The sequence below is a fragment of the Macaca thibetana genome, chromosome 3 (genome assembly GCF_024542745.1).
Source record: "Macaca thibetana thibetana isolate TM-01 chromosome 3, ASM2454274v1, whole genome shotgun sequence".
Lineage (NCBI taxonomy): Eukaryota > Metazoa > Chordata > Mammalia > Primates > Cercopithecidae > Macaca > Macaca thibetana.
In genome coordinates this window covers 95,153,539-95,176,686 of record NC_065580.1, presented here as the reverse complement: position 1 = coordinate 95,176,686, position 23,148 = coordinate 95,153,539, and the positions used below count along the sequence as shown (strand labels likewise).

The 23,148-nt window shown below is 47.8% G+C and overlaps 1 protein-coding gene across 4 annotated transcripts in view; it reads left to right on the top strand.

Moving 5' to 3' along the window:
• The window catches only part of GSDME (gasdermin E), a 58,345-nt gene that overhangs the window by 21,861 nt on the left and 13,336 nt on the right, over positions 1–23,148 (top strand). For all 4 annotated transcript variants that reach the window (XM_050785437.1, XM_050785434.1, XM_050785435.1 and 1 more), the window contains 2 exons: positions 15,649–15,820; positions 17,496–17,616. In XM_050785437.1, coding sequence (XP_050641394.1) covers positions 15,649–15,820; positions 17,496–17,616 — 293 coding nt within the window. The remainder of the gene's footprint in view (positions 1–15,648; positions 15,821–17,495; positions 17,617–23,148) is intronic.

Sequence of the window (23,148 nt, the reverse complement as noted above, 5' to 3'; positions counted from 1 at the left end):
TAGTCTGGCTAAAGGTTTTTCAACTTCATTTATCTTTTTTCAAAAACAAACTTTTGTTTCATTAATCTCTTGTATTGTTTTCCTCATTTTAATTTATTTTTATTCTAATCATTATTATTTCTTTTCTTCCACTAACTTTGGGTTTGGTTTGATCTTGATTTTCTAGTTCTTTAAGATGCATTGTTAGACTGTTTATTTGAAATTTTTCTACTTTTTTGATATATGTACAACTATAAACTTACTCTTACTACTGCTTTTGATGTACTCCATAGGTTTTGCTGTTGTGTTTCTGTTATCATTTGTTTCAATAAATTTTTCAATTTCTTTCTTAGCGTCTTCATTGACTCACTGGTCATTCAGGAGCATGTTGTTTAATTTCCATGTATTTGCATAGTTCCAAAAATTTCCCTTGTTATTGCTATGTAGTTTTTTAATTCCACTGTGGTCAGAGAAGATACTTGATATTATTTCAATGTTTTGGATGTTTGGAAACTTGTTCTGTGGCCTACCATATGGTCTGTCCTTGCAAATGGTCCATGTACTGAGGAAAAGAATGTGTATTCTTCAGTTGTTGGATGAAATGTTCTGTATGTATCTATTAGACCCATTTGGTCTGTAGTGCAGATTAAGTCTGGTGTTGATTTTCTGTCTGGATGACCTGTCAAATGCTGAAAGTTAGGTGTTGATGTCTCCAGGTATTACTGCACTGGGGGCCTATCTCTCTCTTTAGCGTTAATGATATTTACTTTATATATCTTGGTGCTCCAGTGTTGGGTACATAAATATTTACAATTGTTATATCCTCTTGCTGAATTGACCCCTTTATCATTATATAGTAACCTTCTTTGTCTCTTCTTATAGTTTTTGTCTTGAAATCTATTTTGTCTGATATAAATATAGTTACTCCTGCATTTTTTTGGCTGCGATTTGCATGGGCTATCTTTTTCCATCCCTTTATTTTCAGTCTATATGTGTCTTTATAGGTGAAGGGTGTTTCTTGTAAGCAACAGATCATTGGGTCTTGTTTTTATTTTGTTTTTAATCCATTTAGCCAGTGTATGTCTTTTGATTGGAGAGTTTAGTTATATTCAATTACTATGGATCAATAAGGATTTACTCTTGGCATTTTATTATTTGTTTTGTGGTCTTCTTTCTTTGCTTCCTGTCTTCCTTTTAGTGAAGGTGATTTTCTCTGGTGGTATGATTTAATTTCTTGCTTTCTATTTTTTGTGTATCTGTTGTAAGTTTTGCGTTTGAGGTTGCCATGAGGCTTGCAAATAGTATCCCATTATTGTAACCCATTATTTTAAGCTGATAACAACTTAGCACTGCTAGCATAAACAAATAAGCAAAAAGAAAATAAATACAAACTCCACACCTTAACTTTGTCCCCCTGCTTAACTTTTTCCTTTTTTTCCCTATTTATATCTTATAGTACAGTCTATATCTTGAAAAGTTTTTGTAGTTTTGATTTATTTATTTATTTTTAAGATAGAGTTTTGCTCTTGTCACCCAGGCTGGAGTGCAGTGGTGCGATCTCAGCTCACTGCAACCTCCACCTCCTGGGTTCAAGTGATTTTCCTTGCCTCAGCCTCCTGAGTAATTGGGATTACAGGTGTCCGCCACCATGCCTGGCTAATTTTTTGTATTTTTAGTAGAGACCGGGCGGGGAGGGGAGGTTTCGCCATGTTGAGCAGGCTGGTCTCGAATTTCTGACCTCAGGTGATTCACCTGCCTCGGCCTCCCAAAGTGTTGGGATTATGGGCATGAGCCACTGCGCCCAGCCCTGTAGTTATTATTTGTAATTGGTTCATCTTTTTGTCTTTCTGCTTAAGATATGAGTAGTTTACACACCACAGTGACAGTGTTATAATAGTCTGTGTTTTTTCTGTATTCTTACTATTACAAGTACATTTTGGAGTTTCAGATGATTTCTTATTGCTCCTTAATGTCCTTTCTGATTGAAGTACTCTCTTTAGCATTTCTTGTAGGACAGATCTGGTGTTGATAAAGTCCTTCAGCTTTTTTTTTGTCTGAGAAAGTCTGTATTTCTCCTTCATGTTTGAAGGATATTTTTGCTGAATATCCTATTCTAGTGTAAATGATTTTTTCCTTCAGCACTTTAAATATGTCATGCCACTCTCCTGGCCTTTAAGACTTCTGCTGAAAAGTCTGCTGCCAAACATATTGGAGCTCCATTGTATGCAGTTAGTTTCTTGCTGCTTTTAGGATCCTTTCTTTATCCTTGATTTTTGGGAATTTGCTTATTAAATGCCTTGAGATAGTATTCTCTGAGTTAAATCTGCTGGATGTTCTATAACCTTCTGGTACTTAGGTATTGCTATCTTGCTCTAGCTTTGGGAAGTTATCTGCTGTTACCCTTTGAATAAACTTTCTACCCCTATTTTTCCTCTCCTTCCTCTTTAAGGCCAATAACTCTTAGATTTGTTCTTTTGAGACTATTTGCTAGATCTTGTAGGTGTATTTCATTCTTTTTCATTCTTTTTTTCTTTTGTCTCCTCTGATATATTTTCAAAAATCCTGTCTTCAAGCTCACTAATTATTTCTGCTGCTTAATTCTGCTATTAAGAGACTCTGATGTGTTCTTCAGTATGTCAATTGTGTTTTTCAACTCTGGAATTTCTTTTTGAATCTTTTAAATTATTGCAATCTCTGTTAAATTTATCTGATAGAATGCCAAATTCCTGTCGGTGCTATCTTGAATTTCTTTGAGTTTCCTCAAAACAGTTATTTTGAATGTTCTATTTGAAAGGTCACATATTTCTGTCTCTCCAGGATTGGTCTCTGTTGCCCAATTTAGTTTGTTTGGTGAAGTCATGTTTTCCTGGATTGTCTTGATGCTTGTGTATGTTTGTCAGTATCTGGGCTTTGAAGATTTAAGTATTTATTGCAGTTTTTGAAATCTGGGCTTGTTTGTACCCATCCTTCTTAGGAAGACTTTCCAGGTATTCAAAGGTATTTGGGTGTTGTCATCCAAGTTTTTTGTCACTGCAGCTGTATCTGCATTAGAGGACACCCAAAGCCCAGTAACTTTGTGGTTCTTATAGACTTGTAGAGGTACCACCTTGGTGGTCTTGTATAAGATATGGAAGAATTCTGTGCATCACAGGCAGAGACTCTTGTTCTCTTTCCTAACTTTCTCCAAAACAAACTGAGTTGCTATCTATGCTGAGCTGTCTGGAGCTGGGGGAGAGGTGACACAAGCAACTGTGTGGCCACCACCACTGGGACTTCTCTGGTCAGAACTGAAGCCACCACAGCTCTGGGTCTTGCCCAAGGCCTGTTGTAACCGCTACCTGGCTACTGCCTATGTTTGCTCAAGGCCCTAGGGCTGTATAATCAGCAGGTGGGGAAGCCAGCCAGGCTTATGTCCTTCCCCTCAGACACAAGGTGAGTTCCCTGGGGCCCCAGGTGGGTCCAGAGATGCTGTCCAGAAATCAGGGCCTGGAGTTGGAAACCTTAGAAATCTATTCTACTGTGGCTGAACTGGCATTCAAACCATGGGACAAAGTCCCTTCACTCTTCCCTCTCCTTTTCCCAGGCAGAGGATTCCCTCCTGTGTCCACCAGCACCACAGGCCCACAAGAAGCACTGGCAGGCTACCGCCCATATTCACTTAAGGCCGGGGTTCTTCAGTCAGCTTGTGGTGAACGCTGGCAGGTTTGAGACTCACCCTTCAGGGCAGTGGGGTCCCTTGTGGGCCTGGGTAGGTCCAGAAATGCCATCCAGTTCTCCTGGAATTGGAGACTTGAAGGGCCTGCTTGGTTCTCTGCCCCACTGTGCTTAGCTAGTGCCTAAGCTGCAAGACAAAGTCCTCTTTACTCTTCTCTCTGCTTTTCTCACGCAGAAAGAATCTCTCCTCGTAGCCAGCACAGCTGTGAAAGTGCCGAGTCACACCTGACCACAGCTGGGTGAGCATGTCTCAGTCTCACCCAAGGCTCATGGCATGGATTGCTTGGTTACCGCTGCTGATGATGCAGGGCCCAGGGCTCTTTAGTCAGAAGAACAAGAATCCTGTCACAACTGTATCCTTCCCTTAAGGCAGCAGGTTACTTTCTGGCCCAGGGTGTGTCTAGAAATGTCTGGCAGCTAGGGCCTGCAGTGGGGGCCTCCCAACTCTGCCTGTTGCCCTATCCTGCTGTGGCCGAGCTGGCATTCTGGTTACAGTACAAAGTCCTTTTTCCTCTTCCTTCTCCTCTCAAGCAGAAGGAAGGGATCTCTTTTGGAGCTGCATGCTGTGCTGGTTGGAGGTGGGGGAGGGTTGGAGCCAGCACTCCCTTTGCCACTCTGGCTGGTGTCTCAGTAGGTCATGTACCCACCCCCCAAATCCACTGGCTTTGAGCCCAGCAAAGCTCTAGGAATTGCCTAGGAGCTGCAGTCCTCGTGGCCTAGACTGCCTTTCTAGTTTATTTAGAACACCAAAGCACTTTAGCCCATGGTGACGAGGCTTGCCAAAACTCAGTTCTGACCACTGGGATGGGTGATTCTCCTCTGGCTAGGGCTGGTCTAGCCACTAGCTGGTCTCAGCCACTGGGCGCTGGCTGAGTTCTGCCCAGTGTTGGCAGCACTGAGTTCCAATGCAAAATCCCACAGTTGCTGTGCCCTCCCTCCCACAGCACACAGCTTTTCCCTCTGTGCCACATGGCTGCTGCCCAGAGATAGGGGAGGGGTGGTGTTGGCAATTCAACACCGCCTTTCCTACCCTCTTCAGTGCCTCTTTCAGCAAAATGAGGTGAAAACCAGGTACTGTGATTGCTCACCTGATTTTTGGTTCTAATGAAGGTGCTTTTTTGTAGAGATAGTTGTTTACTTTGGTGTTCCTGCGGGGAGGACAATCACGGGAGGCTTCCATTCAGCCATCTTGCTCTGCTCCTGGTCCTTTAACTTTTATTTAGGAGTTTCTCAAGGAGAAAGATTTGAGGAGCCATGTCTTTCTTGGAAAAAAAGGAAGTTTGAACTGGGCTTCCTTCCTGCCTGATCAATTTCCCGACGGCTAGCAGAGGGTTTGAAGATCATCCCATTTGTCTTTGTGCTTTACTCAGCACTGGAATCATTATTTTTAGTAAACCGTTTGTGCCTAACAATGAAGACTTCTGTCCACATGTACTTGGAGAACATGAGTTTCCTGATTCTGGTCCTGTCGCTGATTCTCTTTTTGCTGTGTTTCTCCTTCCAGGGCAGGTGTAAGTGGTCCCAATAAACCAGGGCATCCCAAGGTCTGGGGTGGGAGGGGCTGGCAGTGCCTCTTTATGCTGGTCTCCTGGTATTGGCAAGTGGAGGCATTTTTAGGCCAAGTTCAGGGTGGTAAACTTCAGGCTCATTTTAAAAATCAAAACAATTTGTGGTAGAAACAGAGGGAGGGTGTAAGGAATAACATAATAAATGCTACTATGCCACCTCCTAACCAGCTTACCCAAAGATCTTTTTCTTTAAACCAAGATACAGGGGCACCTTTTCCTACCTTCACAACCCAGTATTTCTTTGATTAGCAAAATGGGATCGTTGTTACCGTGAGAACTCAGTGAGAGAATATAAACAGGGCATGTATAGTGGTGCCTGGCATGTGGCAAGTTCTCACTCATTGTGGCTATTAGTGTTACCACTCTACACCAATAAGTATAGAGCCTGGCTAGCAAACCTGGCAAGCGCCAGAGCTCCCAGGGAGGGAAGGTGTGATGCAGCTTGCTGAGAGCCAGACAGGGAGCTGCGGAGCTGCAGGAGGGAGACGAAGTCCTTGGAGTTTCTGACGTGCAGCATGATGTTCTGCCTGAGCTCTTGTTTTCCTCTCCCATGGAGGAGGTAGGCACCTGTACAGTCACCATTCTGAACTCCACCGTGGAGCGACTGACGCCTTCAGTGAAAGTCGGCGGGGCTCTGGTTCTTGCCTATAGCAGCAACCTGTGTTCCCCAAAATAAGTGCTGATCCAGACGTGTAGCTGGGCTATGGAGAAGTCTGCAAAGCACAAAGGCTGTTCTTTGTACATGTTTTGTTTGTGGCAGGAGATGTTGATTTGATTCTTAAGTAAAGACGTATGGAGCCCTTAAGCAATGTCAGTAAGACCTTCATGGGCCTTGTCCTGGTCCCCATGTTCTCTATCGGAAGCAAAGCTGTCAAACTCAAGGCCCCACCAAATCCACTCTTTTTAAAAGATGTCTTTCCTGAAACCCTCAGGCCACACTCATCTCTGTGCTATCTGAAATTCTGCCAGTTTATTATTTTTTTTCTAAATTATTTGGTCTCCTGGTCTTGGTTTTAGTGAGTCCCTGGAAGCTTGTCTGACTTCTGTTGCTTCCTTTCACAGTGTAAAGGTGGCTTCCTGTAGAGAAGGGTGTGCTGGGGATCCTTCAATACTTGTCCTTGGGAGTGGTTTTAGTCTTTTTACAGAAATCACCTTGTCCGATGAGCTTTATTTTTTATTGTTTTATTTTTTAATTTTTTTGAGACAGAGTCTCGCTCTGCTGTTGCCCAGGCTGGAGTACAGTGGTGTGATCTCAGCTCGCTACCACCTCTGTTTCCCGGGTTCAAGCAATTCTCCTGCCTCAGCCTCCCAAGTAGCTGGGACTACAGGTATGCGGCACCATGCCTGGCTAATTTTTGCATTTTTAGTAGAGACGGGGTTTCACCATATTGGCCAGGCTGGTCTTGAACTCCTGACCTTGTGATCTGCCCATCTCGGCCTCCCAAAGTGCTGGGATTACAGGTGTGGGCCACTGTGCCTGGCCGAGCTTTCTTTTTTATTTTATTTTCTTATTATTACTATTTTTTGAGACAGAGTCTCGCTCTGCCACCCAGGCTGGAGTGCAGTGGCGCGATCTCGGCTCACTGCAAGCTCTGCCTCTCGGGTTCATGCCATTCTCCTGCCTCAGCCTCCCAAGTAGCTGAGACTACAGGCGCCCGCCACCACGCCCGGCTAATTTTTTGTATTTTTTTAGTAGAGATGGGGTTTCAACATGTTAGCCAGGATGGTCTCGATCTCCTGACCTTGTGATTCGCCTGCCTCAGCCTCCCCAAGTGCTGGGATTACAGGCGCCGAGCTTTATTTTTAAAGGCAACTTCAGATCTTTTTGGAACTAGATAGGATTTAAGTCCTAAGAAGAGTCATTCAAGTACTATTTTCTTCTAAGACTGATAGGCATTATTGTATTTCTTCAAATCCAAGATGTCATCCATTGAAAGAGGCACCATTATTCTATGTACCATTGAGAACGAACACTGCCAATTAAACTGTGCCACCTATCAATTTTAAAACATCCTGATTTCAGAGATGTGAAAATATAAAGAAAAAAACATGTGTCTCAGAACTGATGAGCTGCAGTGTGTACAGTCAGGATGGCTGGGATGAGTCAGGAGTTAGAATTCAGGTGAGCAGATATTTGCTCCCCTTGGGCTGTTCATGCAGTGTCTGACACAGAGACTCAACTCATCACGGCACTTCTCATCTCCCTAAACCCTCCAACGAGCTGGTGGGTGAGGCATGAGTCCGGTTGGTTTAGCCAGGAATCTGAATATCAGACATGGCTCCTTCACCTTCTCTCCCACACCTTGTCTCTTACCAGTTGATTCCACCTCTTCAATATCAGCCTTACCTGTTCCCATTCCCCCAGTCTTATTATGACAGTTTCTCTGGGAAATGGTGCAGGCCTCCACCCACCATCTCTTACCTGCTTTCATCTCTCCCCTTGCAGTTGATTCTCCACAGGGCAGCCAGTTGGATCCCCTCACTGCCCAGCCATGCCTTCTGTGTTCTCCCCTGTCCTAGGAGGATGCCCACAGGCTCCTCTGTGCAACAAAGCCATGCTTTCAATCTGTAGCCTCATCTCTCACTAGCTGCCCTCACATCCCCCAGGTCAGTCACTGAGCTTATTTCAGTTCCTGGGATTAATACTCCAGGCTCCTTCTACCTCCAATCCTTGTCTGACGTTCACTCCTCCTGTCTGCACAGACGCACGAAGGGCATGCACAGACTCACTCCTTCTGCGTCACCCAGTTAATTCCTCATGTTAGACCCCACTTCCTTCAGGAGCCACATCACCCCTGGTGGGATACGAACCACGCTGTAGGGTCAAGTGTGTCGGAAGTGCCTGCGTCTGTGTCTGTTTCCCTCCTGGAATGCGCCTGACTCCTTTGTCGTGGGGTCTGGCGCAGTGCCTTCGGCACACTGAGCCCAGTTTGCTTGAAAGGATAATTGGTTTATCTTTATTCTACAACTGAGGAGCCCGAATGTGGAAATTAATTAGTTTGCCTGGATTCAGGATTTCAAACCAGGTTCACAAAACACATGATTTTTCCGATCCAACTTCTATGCACAGAGCTTGGAAACAGACACATGTTCCAAGGGCTTTGGCGTGAAGTCACTTCTCGGCATCAGCTGCGTTTCTTTATCATCTTCCAGGCTTGTTGCATCTCATCCACTGGTTGCAGTTAATCACTCGTCTGAAGGGCTGAACATCTACAGGTGCTCATTTTTCCCTTTTTCTTTCCACGGGTCGTCGTATGTGAGTAAGCTAAAGTATTAGAGACTATAATGTGGATAGAGGCGGAGCAGCCACAGTCTGCGGGTGACCTGGCCACTTTGGCAACAATGGGCAGTGAGTATTCTGCCCCAATTTTGCTTTTCCCAGCATTTTACAACCCTGAAGTCATCTTCATTACAGCCAAGTGAGAGAGAGAGAGAGAGAGAGGGAAAGAGCAGGGCTTATCTCACTGTGTTGGAAGTGGAGGCCCAGGCCACAGGAGTTGAGGTTTCAAGAGATTTCCTGCCCCCGGCTGTGGGCTGAGCATCTCTGATGTGTGGGAAGTTTCTGTTATGAAACGTGGTTGAAATGGGGACTGCTGGTAGGTGCTGGGGAGCCAGTGGGCGGCTGTGTTGGTTTCCAAGAGGATCCACTTCCTGACTCTGGGAAGATCACGTGGGATCGAGCAGAAAGACTGCCAGTTCTTTAACAATCAAGCATGCATTAAGCGCCTTCTGTATGCAGGGCCCAGGAAGGTTCAGGAGGGAGAGGCAGATGGGCGCAGAGCTTCGGGGGTGGACAGTACTGAGCTGCATTCTCACCCAGCCCCTTGGCTTCTGAGTTCTTCGTGCTTCTTGTTGCTTTGTGAAATAAGGATGACGGTCACTTCATATACCAGTTAGGGTGTCTGGTTGCAAAGAACATTTGTTATTATCGCACATAAGAAAACACCTCAAAGAGGGTGCATCCTGGTTGACTCAATGGTTAACGGCAGAAGGTCAGTTCAGTGGCTCCGTGGACCCCTGTGGCAGCCACCATCTGTTGCTTGTCCTGGCAGCCCAAGTTCTCTTGGTCCCTAAATGGCAGCCACATTGCAGACAAAAGATCCAGAGGCAGAAAAGTGGCCTCTTCTTTGTGTCCCTTTTTAAGAGGGAGAAAAGCTTGAGAACCCCTAACAGACTTTCCCCAGGTCTTATTGGCCAGAATTACCCCCTATTCCTGATGAGAAAAATGGAGTGACCAAGAATGGCCGAGAGACAAATCAAGACTCATTGGCGGGGCTGGGTGCATCCCGTCTCTTCCTCCCCTGTTACAGGCCCCTTAGCTCTGGAACAGTGCTGGGGACGGCAGCTAGTGGCACCCCCACTCGTAGTGAGGGAGAGTTTTGCAGCCTTCCCGGGACAGGATGCCGGGGACAGTGCCTGCAGAAGCAGCACAGATGTGGTTTGAGCGCTGCTCTCCTGCCTTGTTGTCAAAAAGCTTACAGACTTTAAAAGGGCGAATGGAGCTTCCCTTGGAGGGGAAATCGGCCGATGAAGGAGGCAATGGCGTGTGTGGTCCCGGATTTTAGGAGGCAGTTACTGAAATAAAACTCTTTGCCACCTCTGTAGAGTGGAGGTTATCAAGAGAGAAGCAGGCTTTCCCACTTAATGAAATGTCACACAGGCAAAGCCAAGGAGTTTACAGGCCAAGTCTGTGGACCTTATTTTCCCACTCTACAGCTGGTCTGTGAACACACGTGTGATCCTTTGTAAACTGTAGTTTTAGCCAATAAATCAAAACCCTTGGGAGAAAATCCGGACTTTCTAAAGCCTTTATCATCAATACATATGTCCGTTTCTGTGGGTTGCTTAATATTCCTGCGGCAGCAGGCTGGCCGCCATCTTTTGACTCTCTGTCATGTCCCCATCTCTGTTTCTGGGGAGATGTTGAAACCAGCTCTGGCAGTACGGCACCATTTCCTCAGTCTGCATTTGTACCTTTCGCTTTTTGGTGTTCTTTAGAAGAGTGCAGTGGAAAAAGCACACTGGTCTCAGAGTGAGAAGATGCAGTTCCTGATTTTGGCACTGCCACTAACAGGCCATGTGGTTCAGGTGGGCCTGTCGCCTCTCTGGGGCGCATTCTTCACTAAGGAGCAGAGAACTGGGTTAGATCCAGGTGATCAGGGCCACCCAGATTCCCACGTCCAAGAAGACGCTGCCATTTAATCACAGCTTTCTTCTTCCTTACTTACATTCGTTTATCCCCCAACTGGGTGGATAGCACAGGGCTAGGCACCAATAAAAAGAGCAAGGCACTTTGTCCTTCAGGAGCTTACAGTCTGTCCAGAAGGCCTTTTTTTTAAATACAATTTTTTTTTGAACTGGGCAATCCATTCATGTGGTTTAAATGTCAAAAGGCCAAAAGAGAAAAGGTGAAAAGTCCCTCCTAGCCATCTCGTTCCCCACCCAAGAGGCGACCACTGCTAATAGCTTTCTGTGTCTCTAAAGCCATTCTGTCTGTGTTGCTCAGTGGCTCTCACAGGGCCCGAGAGGAAAGAAATCAGGACAAGTCGGGGAAGAACTGTCAAAGGGCACAGGGCGGCAGCCACGAGGAGGGTGAGATGGGCTTGGGGAGGACAGGCAGGCATGCATATTCTGATAAAGATTCCCAGAGGACTTGGGTATAACTTGCTTTTCCAGCCTCCATCTACTGGTCTGGTTAGATAGGCAAGATATTTACATAGCTAACCAGTATAGCAATACAAGAGTTAATGGAGATGAAGATTCAATTCCTAGTACAGCCCAAAGGTACCCTCACCCAGAGGAGGGAGACAGCAGCTATGGATGCTGTGGTCATGTGGGCCACTGTAAAAAGACCTGGGCTTCCCAGCTGTGACTTTGGTTACTGCCATCAACCTCTCTGAGGCTTTTTTTTTTTTTTAAACTCTTCTGAAACCCTCAATTGAGAGTTTTAAATGTTTTTGTTTCATGAACTCCATTAGCAGTTGAAGAAACCCATGGGACCTCTTTAAATGCATATAATAAAATATATCAGGTTATACAGTAAACAAATCGCATTGGAGTTTGGCTGGTTTCTGCACTAGGTGGGTGCAGGAGAGCCCTGTGGCATGGTGATTTCTGTTCTGAGGAGGGCCAGGTGACCTTGAACTGTTCTGGGTCTGCACCTGAGAACTCTGTCCCCAGGGGACACCGGCTCTCCCCCTGGGGCTGCTTGGGGCCTGGTGGAGTTGACTCAGGGAGGAGATGGGGAAGAATTCCCTCCGGAGATTGCTTTTTCAGAAAGTCAAACAATGCATTTTCCCTGACGTGTAGCTTCTCCTCTGTCCCCATGGGGCCTCTCCTAACTAAAGATGATTAAATTTGTCCAGCATTTGGTTTCCAAAAGGTGGCAGCACTGTCCTGGGAAACAGAATCCCAGTGACTTGGGTGGAAGTGTTTGCTGCTAGGTGGATGATGCCTGCGGTTCTCGCAGCCCTGCCTTGGTAGCCCAGGGAAGGATTCCCAGCGGCCTGCATGAGCTGTGGCTGTGTGACACTTACGTTTCTGGTCACCCGAATCCTGGCCTTGGAGACAGTCTCCGTCCCTGGGGGAGCTTCTGTTCCCACCCAGGGCTCTCCTGCGCCCACCTAGTTCAGAAACCAGCCAAACACAGCGCTGCAGTGGGTCCACCCCACAGAGGCCTTTTGAAGGCAGCGACTCAGCAAGCGTCTCAGGACTGCCCTGTCATCGGATATAGCAGGCAGTTGCCCGCCCGCCTGCGTAGACGGCTGCCCCTCTCTTTTGGTGTTTGAGGTGGGGGTTCTGGAGGGAGGTGGGCATTTTAAGCAGTGGAGTCTTGAGTGGTCTAGGCTGAGCTTTTTCTTTTCGAACAATTTCACATTGGCTAGGAGCAGTGTCAGGTGTTCAGTGGACTCTGTGTAGGGCAGGTAGGAGGGCTGTGATTTCCAATCCAGCAGAGTCACATCCGACTCCGAAAGGCGGCAGTTGTGGGGTCGTCACCAGGCGGTGATGCGTCTGACGTGTGTCTAGCTGGGAGGAGCCCATAGCTGTAAGTGAGGGCACAGACAGACGTTCAAGGATCTGCTAGAAGATAGAATTTTGAGCAATAGAAGGAAGAGACCACTGGAAAGGGAACAGTATGTTCTGACTGGTGGTTACAATGGCTTTTATCTTTAAAGTCTTTGCCTGTGGGACCAAGGCATGCAATCCTTTAGGAAGATCGCATCTGCTATGCACCCTTTTTTGATCCAAGCTGCGGATCCTCCATTTCCCCCGTCTTCCGTGTCTTCTGTCTTTCACACGTGGATGCACAAATACATATGTACACATTCATTCAAGCAAATAGAGGGGAAAACCCCACAAGTTTTATTTACTCATTTATTCCAAAAATATTTCCTGAGCTCTTCCTATACACTAGGCACTGATCCTGGCCCTGAGATATGCAGTCAATAGGATGGCACACTCGCCACCTCCATAGGGTTTATATTCTCCATGGGGGAGGCAGGCCATGAGCAGATGAAGGAATGAGCTAGAAAAATATCCGATGGAAATGTGGTCTCCAGAGAAGTGATCTCAGGGTGTGATAGCATGATGGGGGTGCAGGGAACGCTTCCCCGAGGAGGTGACCAGTGAGTCAGTGAAATGTGGCTGTCAGGGAACGCGTGCCGAGGCCTCGGGGTGGGCACACAACTGGCATTTTTAAGGCATAGTGAGAAGGCTGGAAGGTAAAGTCAACAGGGGGCAGGGCAGATCACACGGGGCCTGGGAGAGCAGTGGACATGGGATATAGCCATCCAAGGCTTTGAAGAAGGGAGTGATGTGGAAAAGTACCTCTGACTCAATTCAGTGCCCCATAATTCCCACGCAGGGCACACACTGTGGCTTTGTTTTGTGAGCCTCACAGAGGGACACGGGAAGGTGGGTGGAGCCAGCCAGTGTTTGTGTGGCATTTAACTCTGTGCTTGGCACACCCCAATGGCTCACTGCATGCGTCTCATCTAAACCCTGACGCAACCCCATGAGGAGGGGGGCCCTGTTACTAACAGTTCATCCACGAGGAAACCTAGGTACAGAGGTGGTTCTTCACTGGGCTTGCCCAGTGGGAGGGCAGAGCCGAGATCTGAACCCCAGCCCTGCAGGCTCCAAGGTCCCCGTTTCCCATTCCTTCCTGGAAATGGAGTCTCTGGGCAGCTTTGTGGTTGTTATCAGTCTATTTTTATCATGTGTGAGACACTGTTATAATTTGAATTTCCTTAACCAGTACTAAGATTGAACCCGTTTTTCCTACGTCTTATCTATTTTTTATTGTGGTAAAATAGATGAGACAAACATTTACTGTTGTAACCATTTTTAAGTGTAAAATTCAGTGGCATTAAATATATTCACCCTGTTGTGCCGTCATCTCTACTCTCCACTTCTAGAACTTCTTCATCACCTCAAATAGGAACTCTGCAGCCATCAGGCAGTGACTCTCCTTCTCCCGCCCTGCAGCCCCGGTAAACTCCAATCTGCTTTCTGTCATTATGAATTTGCCTATTCCAGATATTTCATATGAGGAACCATACAATCAATATTGTTCATTTGTCCCTGGAGTATGTCACTTGGCATAATGTCTTCAAGGTTCACCCATGTTGCAGCAGATGTCAGAACTTCACTTCTGTGTTTTTTGAGACGGAGTTTCGCTCTTGTTGCCCAGGCTGGAGTGCAGTGGCATGATCTTGGCTCACCGCAACCTCCACCTCCCAGGTTCTAGCGATTCTCCTGCCTCAGCCTCCTGGGTAGCTGGGACTACAGGCATGCGCCACTACGCCTGGCTAATTTTGTATTTTTAGTAGAGACAGGGTTTCTCCATGTGGGTCAGGCTGGTCTCGAACTCCTGACCTCAGGTGATCTGCCTGCCTTTGCCTCCCAAAGTGCTGGGATTACAGGCATAAGCCACTGTGCCCGGCCCAACTTCATACTTTTTATGGCTATATGATACCTCATTATATGACTATAGCACATTTCGTTTCTCCATTCATCTGTTGACGGACGTGCAAGTTGTTTCTACTCTGGGCAGGTGATTACACTGAGATGGGACTGTCCTAGCTACTCACGCCAGTTCCAGGGCTACTTTCTGAAGCCCAGAGAATCGGAGTCTGTCTAGGATGGGTGACCCAGCACGTGTGTGGTCAGGGATGGGTGCTGAGCTTTTCAAGGTAATTAACCTCTTAAAAAAAATACCAGCATGGATACCATAATTTTTCTTGTGCTGTCACCAACTCTAATTTGGTTCTTTTCCTGTCCATTTCATAGAATCATAGCATTGAATGAGATCTCCAGAGAAGTTATTTCATCATTTGCTTCTAAGCATGAAATTACCTCCTGTAAATAAACATTTAGTCTGTTCTTGAAAGTTTGTAGAATTTTAAGTGGCTGGGTGGGAGCCCCAAATCTCTGCTGAGTGACTCTGGACAGGCCATGCATAACCAGCCTCAGTTTCCCCATGTGTAAAAAGACATCGAGCCCCTTCTAAGAGATGAAACATCTTTCCTAGACAGGTTAAGAAGTTTCCTCTTAGTTCAGATCTAATTTCCTTCTGGCTACTCGTACTTTAGGCCTATTCCTTTCTCCATGAGAAGCAATTGGTCACCATTCCTCCCATCATAATCCTGTGTTCCCTGAGCCACGGCTGTGATGTCTGACATCCCTCAGCTCTGATTAAAGAACAAAGTGGAGTTCCCAGGGCCTAAGGCACATGGATTCAGTTTCCTTCCTGGTTAGTTTTCTTTTCTTTTCCTTTTTTTTTTTTTTTGTTTTTTTTTTTTTTTGTTTTTGAGATGGAGTCTTGCTCTGTTGCTCTGGCTGGAGTGCAATGGCACGATCTCAGTTCATTGTAACCTCCGCCTCCCAGGTTCAAGTGATTCTTGTGCCTCAGCCTCCTGAGTAGCTAGGATTACAGGCGTGCACCACCACGCCTGGCTAATTTTTGTATTTTTGGCAGAGACAGGGTTTCACCATGTTGGCCAGGCTGGTCTCGAACTCCTGATCTCAAGTAATCTGCCTGCCTCAGCCTCCCAAAGTGCTGGGATTACAGATGTGAGCCACCGCACCTGGCCCTGGTTGATTTTCTTTTCTTCTCTTTGACAACGGGTGCTGCTGTTTGACTGAAAGCCCCCTTCCCTCTAGCATCTAGCCTGGGCCCCCAGAGGCCTGGCAGCTCTGAGGTGGCCTCAAGAGAGTTTGGTTTATGCCTTTCCAGGTGACCTGTCCCCTCTTTCATCACCAGGAAATCAGCAAAGCCTCGCTGTCACCTGCTCACTCCTCAGCTGCCTGCTGTGCAAGAGGAAATTTACACGACCCCAGTGTCCCCTGAGGCACTAGGCCACTCACAGCCATTTTTCTTTTTCAGAACAATAAATCTGAGAAACCCTGTGCTCCAGCAGGTGCTGGAGGGAAGGAATGAGGTCCTGTGTGTTTTGACACAGAAGATCATGACGGTGCAGAAGTGTGTGATCTCCGAGCACACGCAGGTCGAGGAGAAGTGTGGTGGCATCGTGGGCATCCAGACCAAGACGGTGCAGGTGCGTGCGGCTGGGCTGCCCTGTGGTCACGGCTGGGCAGTCATGGAGACCTTGGTCGGGGGCCTCTTTGGGTGGTGTCTTCATTAGTCAGGACTCTTTCTGTAGCAAGTTAACAGAAACCCAACTCACACTGGCTTAAACGAGCAAGAGTGTATTGGCTCATGTAGCTGAAACACTTGGGGAAATTGGCTCCAGTCACTGCTGGATCCAGGCCTTGAGGATATAGGGAGCCACCTTCCCTGGGTCGATCCCCTCTCGGATGGGCTGTCCCTACGGTGCTGGCAGCTCCAGGCTTGCTCCTGATTTGCTGCAACTCCAGGTGTGAGGGGGCCTAGGACCCAGTCTCACCAGACCGCCCCGGGATGTGTTCATTCCTGAATCAGGGCAGGGCCGCAGGCATTCGAATGGGCCGGGCGGGCCCATGGCAGATGCTTTCCCTGTAGGCGGCAGATGTTTCCACCAAGATAAATGGACACACAGGCACTGACCAGGCCAAATGCGAGAGAATCCCTAGAGCCTCTCAGAGCTGGGGCTCTCACAGTGATTACTTGGAATTAGCTGCTGCAAATCCTTTGTGGGTTGAGTTAGGGCAGGTAAGATCTAGCTATCTCTACATAGATTCTTCTGGATTAAGGTTATTGACAGTCTTACCAAGCTGATCCATGAGCCAGTACTAAACTTCAATGGACTAGGTGGCTGTCAACCCCAAACTCTTTCTCCTCCAGCTTGCCATGGTGGCTGATATTTTCTTAGAGATTGACTTCTTGGGATGACTTTTGGCTTTTTCTAAGGAACCCTGAAAGTTGTATTTGGAAGGAGCTGGAGGTAGAGGTCTGGGGCCAGCACTCTTGCTGGGGTGGGGCTGGATAGCAGCAGCGAGGGAGGTGCCGATGGGAGATGGCTCAGGCTGGCCCTGCCGGTGCTCCTGCCACAGTCACTTCCTGCCAGAGTTTTGGAGCCTTTGAGAGTCAGGAGGCCGGCTGCCATTTCCCCACCCAAAGCAACACACTCTGACCAGGATCAAGTTGCTAAGAAAAGTTCTCTGATTGCCAGTGTTTGGCCAACAAATAGATTATCATCTTCCTCTCACCAGGACATCGTGGGAAGGGGTCCTGTTTGTGAGAGCGTTTAAAGGCGGGAGCTTTGGTGCCTGACTTCTTAGCATTTCCTGCCTCTCCTCCCTCCGGCCTCTCCCCACTTCCGTCTCTGTTCCTGGTTTTATCAGCACTGTGCACCATCTACAGGGGTCCGGAGTGATATGCATGGGGCAGGGGGCCCTCTCAGCTAGGTTCTCCCAGTCCAACTTTGCTACTGTTTAAGGTTTTCATTAGGATTTCAGTTGTTTCCATAATCTGTGATGGAGGGAACTGGGAGGTGATCTTATGTATTGTATGATCTTTGCACAGCACTGTAGACCTAACTTCACTGTATCCCACACTCTGGAATCTCGCTTTGATGCCACCAGGTTGGCCATTTACTTGGGAATATGTGTAGTGATGCCAACAAAGATTGAATCCCCCATCCCCCATGCTGGCTGGCTCCTCTGTTCCACTCAGTTCTGTGGACATTGCTCAGCATCTGTTATGTGCAAGACATGAGGCTGGCTGCAGTGGGGAACAGAGCAGCAGGGAGAGCCCAAGTGCACAGGTGGGAGTGTGTGCGCTTTTGCCCACAGGTGTCAGCGACGGAGGATGGGAATGTCACCAAGGACTCCAGCGTGGTGCTGGAGATCCCAGCTGCCACCACCATTGCCTACGGTGTCATTGAGTTATACGTGAAACTGGACGGCCAGTTCGGTGAGTGCCACCTCCTGTGGTGCTGAGGGATCCCCAGCGGAGGGACTCAACTGCTTTGCAGAGGACTCGACTGCTTTGGAGACTGTGGGAAGAGAGGGAAAGAGGTCTGAAGAGGACAGACTGTCCCATGACATGGTCCCTGGACATGTGGGCTGTGCTGGGGGAGAGGCCTGGTGAGGGATGCCTGGAGCAATGCCACCCTCTCCCCCAGCATTGGTGTGGGGTGAGTTCCACCAGCATGGTAGAGGGCTGGGCTGTGCCCTCTGGGCATCAACCTGGGCTCTGCGTCAGACACACTGGGCATCAACCCTGGTGCCATGATGTCCTATGAGGTCTCAGGCAAGTTGCTGAATCTTGCTGAGTCTTGGCTTCCCCGTCCCTGGAAGGTGAAGGGCATTTCTTCACAGGGCTGTGTGAAGATTTAATGAGATGAGGCCTATGAAGCGCCTGGCACAGTGGCCATTTATTAACTCCTCCACCTTTGCTATTAATAGCATTATCACCATTATTGTCATCCCACCTCCTTTCCCCAAGTACGAAGCCAGACATGCTGAACTTGACTTTCCTCTGCTGATCACGAGTGTGTTCAAAGCGCGGAGACCCTGCCGTTGTCAGGGAAGAAATTCCCAGCTTTGGTTCAGTGAGTGTCTGCTCATTTTAGGTGCTCACAGCCCCTTCCCTCCTCATGTTCCCAATGAGAAGAGGTTGTGTTCACTCATGAAAGCAGTGTGACCGCTCCTTAGGGACATAAGTGGGTAAATGTAACATAATAAATCGTGAAGTTTTTTAGGTATGACAATGGTATTATAGTTATATTTATAAAAATGAGTCATCCTGTCTTTGAGAGATGTACACTGAAACATTCACGAATGAAATGGTAAGATGTCTGTGGTTTGCTTCAAAAATAATATGAGTGGAGCATAAAGGGTGTGAGCGTGGGCAGCTGCTGAGGGAAGGAGGCGTGGCTGAGAGGGGACAGTGGCTGAAGCTGGCCGATGGGCACATGCTGGTTCACGCTCCTCCTCTCTATTCCTATGCAGTTTGACATTTTCTGTAACAGCAGTTTTTACAAGTGCCGTGATAGACCATGCACATGCCTGCTGCTGCCTCCCGCTCCTCCCCCATTTGTGGAAGGGGGGGCAGTCTCCCGTGAGACAGCTCCTGCCCTCGCTAAGCCCACATGAGTCACGATGCCGTTCAGCGACCACTAGAGGGACTCGAACAGAACGCTTAGTGTCCTCCTGTGCTGCTGTCCACAAGCTGAAGGGTGTTTGAGGATCCCTAGGAGAAACAGGCGAGGCACAGAAGGAGTGCACGGAGCCTCCCTCTCTCATTCTGCAAATGAAGCAGCCTGCATTTTAGGGTAGTGAAATGATTTATCTGAGGTGACAGAAAGAGAAAGTGTCAGTTTGAAGCAATTGGTCAAAGAGGTCGGTCAGGGACCAAGAAATGCTGAGAATACCTTCCTTGAGGCCCATAGTTCCAAATTTGTGTCGTCTGGGGCATTTTCCTTATTATTGTCATCTTACTCTTTCTCTTTGAAAAGACTTGTCTTCCAAAAAAATTGCATCATGAAGATGATCAAATTGTTCTTCTAGTCTCTGTTATCTGTATGTGGTAAGTAGGGTCACCACCTGCACTTTTGGGGTTCTAGTCCCCCTACGTCTGCCTTTGTGGTCCTGTTCAGTCTTACTGATGGCCAGCGGTGAATGTGTCACTTCCCCGTAGCTTACTGAGGTATGATTGACACACAAAAACTATGTATGTTTAAGATGTCCAAGCGATGATTCAATAGACATGGACATTGTGACGGGATTACTACTGAGTCAAGCTAATGAACACATCCATCACCCAGCATAGTTACCCTTTGCATGTGTGTGGTGAGGACACTTATTGTCCACCCTCTCAGCAAGTCTCAAGTAAACACTGCAGTACTATTGGCTACAATCACCATGCTAGATCCCCAGAACTTACCAGCTTACAACTGGAGGTTTGCATGCTTTGACATCTCCCCATTTCTCCCAGAGCCTAGTGCCTGGCAACCACCATTCTATCCCCTGCTTCTGTGAGTTCAGCTTTTTTCAGTTCCATGTACAAGACCACGTAGTATGCGTCTTTCTGTGCCTGGGTGATTTCACTTAGCATACTGTCCTCCGGGTTCATCCAGGTTGGCACAAATGACAGGCTTTCCTTCTTTTTCGTGGCCAAAGAGTATTCCATTGTGCCAATACATCCTTTTCTTTATCTATTCATCCATCAACAGGCAGTTATGTTATTTCTGTATCTTGGCTATAGTGAAGGATGTGTCACTTCTGTAAGGCCTTCTGAAATCTTGGCACACACCTGAGGATGCCCATGAATGCTCTGCGGACCCTTCGGTGGCGGGGACCCAGACCTGGGCTGCCACTCTAGGCGGTGGTCCCCATGCCAGCTTCCTCCTGTTTGTCCCAGGAGGTGACCAGACCCTGCCCTGACGCAGCTCTGTCGGGGTGGCCTTTCTTTCTCAGATGGGGTTTGAAAGACACACAGCCTTGTCTGGCAGGGCTCTCCTGTTTGCATTTCAATTTCAGGCTTTTATCTTTTCCAGCTTCCGTTGTCTTTGAAAATAAACTCCTCTTTGTGCTGCTGAGAAGAGGTACCCTGGGGATATCTCGGCCTTCCCTTGGCTCGTTCCCTGCTCTGGCCTAGGAGGCAGCTCCGTGGCTCCTTCCTACGACAGCTTGGTGGTCAGGCCATCGTTCTGGGTGACTCACTGCCTGATTTTAAACCAGTTCTGCTATTTCTTTTCTTTTTTTGCCCATCTATTTCCTGTTGCTTTTGCTACAGAATGTTCTGATACAGCTTCATAGACATAAACCTGCAGTGCTTGGAAGGGCCCTTGAGAAGACATGCCTGCCCTCTCTCCCTACCTTCCTGGTGGGATTGCATTTGACAGGGATCCTGGTTGTCTTTTGAAAACTCGAAGGGAGGCAGACTCCATCTGCATCCTGGCCAGGTGCTTCAGCCATACCAGCTGCAACTAGACCCCTTCCTTCACCCACATCTCCCCTCTCGGGAGACACTTACGCCCAATCAGAAACACCCTTTCATCCTCTTGACCTTCCGCCTTGCATTTTTATACATCTTGGCATTTGCTGGTGTCCTTCAGCACCAACTTCCAATTGAATGCCTTGTGGGCATGAACCTGTGTTTCCCACGCTGCACCTGAATCTGTGCACATCTCCCCACTGGCCCTAACACCATCTCCTTGCTTCCCCACCTCGCTTTCCTTAAAGACAGGGCCTTGCTCTGTGACCGAGGCTAGAGTGCAGTGGCGGGATAATAGCTCACTGCAACCTTGAACTCTGGGCTCAAGCAGTTCTCCCACTTTGGCCTCCCAAGCAGCCAGGACTACAGGGGCTTTGCCACAGACTCGCAACTGGCTACTCTGATTATTTCCTGTTTCATCCTAGCAGTGTAGCTAATGGGATTGTTTTAAAATTGATCACTTCACTCACCTGCTCAGAGACCCTTCTGTGGCTCTCTGTCCTAAGAATGCAGTCTGCACCATGTCACACCTTATGGGCCAGCCCAGCATGGGTCTCATGCCTTCCCTCTGGTCACAGCGCCACTTGCCCCGTGATCTCACTGAGGTCTGGGGCATGCCACGCCCTCTCCCACCCCCAGGCCTGCTGCGCCTCTCTCTGGGCATGCTCTCTGCCTCTTTTGCTCCTGCCCAACCATCAGATGGCTTTTCTGGTTCTCCTTCCCTGTGATGGGGTTCAGGACATGCAACCCTAAGATATTTTAAAGTGAAGGAATTTGAAAAGATGACAGAAGCAGGAAGGTCACTGTGACCTTCCCCTCACCCTTCTCCCTGTAGCAGGTCATGAAACTTCGGAAGGGTTTTCCAACCTTCCCCTGACACAGGTTACAGACCCTCAGCGGAGAGGTGCCCTCCCTCTGCCTGGAGGAAAGAAGCAGCCGTGTCTCCAGACACAGGACACAGAGAGGTGAAGAGACAGGCCTTGCTGAGTTCCCAGATGAATGGCCTTTCCATCATATGCTCTGCCCTGCCACATTTCTCCACCACTGTCCCTCAAACCTAGCATAAAAGTACTCAGCTTTAACTATTTCTTCACATGTTCATTTCTTATGAAGGCTTCCATGTCATGTAAAACTGCTATTCAGTAAACTTGCATGCTTTTCTTGATTTTTTTTTTTTTTTTTGAGACAGAGTTGCACTCTTGTTGCCCAGGCTGGAGTACAATGGCACGATCTTGGCTCACTGCAACCTCTGCCTTCTGGGTTCAAGCGCTTCTCCTGCCTCAGCCTCCCGAGTAGCTGGGATTACAGGCGCCCACCACGCCAGCTAATTTTGTATTTTTAGTAAAGACGGGTTTTCTCCATGTTAGTCAGGCTGGTCTCGAACTCCCAACCTCAGGTGATCCGCCTGCCTCGGGCTCCCAGTGTTGGGATTATAGGTATGAGCCACCGTGCCTGGCCTCTCTTGTTAATCTGTCTGTTGTGATAGCGACCTCAGTCTTGAACCTAGGGTGAGCAGAAGGGAAGACGTTTTTCCTCCCCTCCACCCGCTGGCCACTCTGGCCTCAGCCCTGGTCAACCCGTCCCCACTCTTAACCACATTCATCGTCAAGGCCTGGTTTGTAGTCCTTTGTATCTGTGGCTGTGAGCACAGGGCCTGGTATAGGGGATTTTAAAGATTTACATTGTTGCATATTTGCTGGCTGGCTGGGGATGGATAGATGAAAAGAATGAATGAATTGGTAGCGTCCTCAGGAGCTGTGCATGGATGAAGGTGAGAGTGTGGTTGGCGCTGTGGATTCTTAAAATGCCAGTTGGTTCCACATTATTTTGGGGACCTGGCAGGGCTTCTGGCAGAATTTGAGGCTGTGTGAATGGTCAAGGCTCCTGCCCTCAGGGAACAAAGTTATGACTTAGGTGCTGGTTCACACTCTGCACCCCAGTGGCTAAGTGCAAAGTGTGGAGGAGCAGGGGCACCCTGAATGCTGGTGAGTGTGGGCCAGTTGGGTAAAGCCAGGGATTGTTTCCTTTGTCTTTAGATGGCCATTCTTCTTTTCTTTTCCATTCTATCTTTACGAGCATCATTAATGCCCACAAGCAAATGAAAATATGTGCTAATACTCATGCCTTCTACATTTCAGCAAATACGGTGCCCTGCCACATTTTTATTCCATAGCCTTTGCTTACGTACACAAGTTAGTAAATAGAATCATATAGAAAACCCTAATTCTTGAGCTCACTTACTGTTTCTGCTTAGTAAGGACATACTAAATTACATTTTTATCTACACCTTAGATACCTTAGCTGGGTTCTCAAATTTGGAAGTGTTTGAGAAAACATTTCTTTCCTTTTTTTTGAGACAGGGTCTCGCTCTGTTGCCCAGGCTGGAGTGTGGTGGTGCGATCTTGGCTCACTGCAACCTCCGCCTCCAGGTCTCAAGGGATCCTCCTACCTTAGCCTCCAGAGTAGCTAGGATTACAGGCGTGCGTGACCACGCCCAGCTTATTT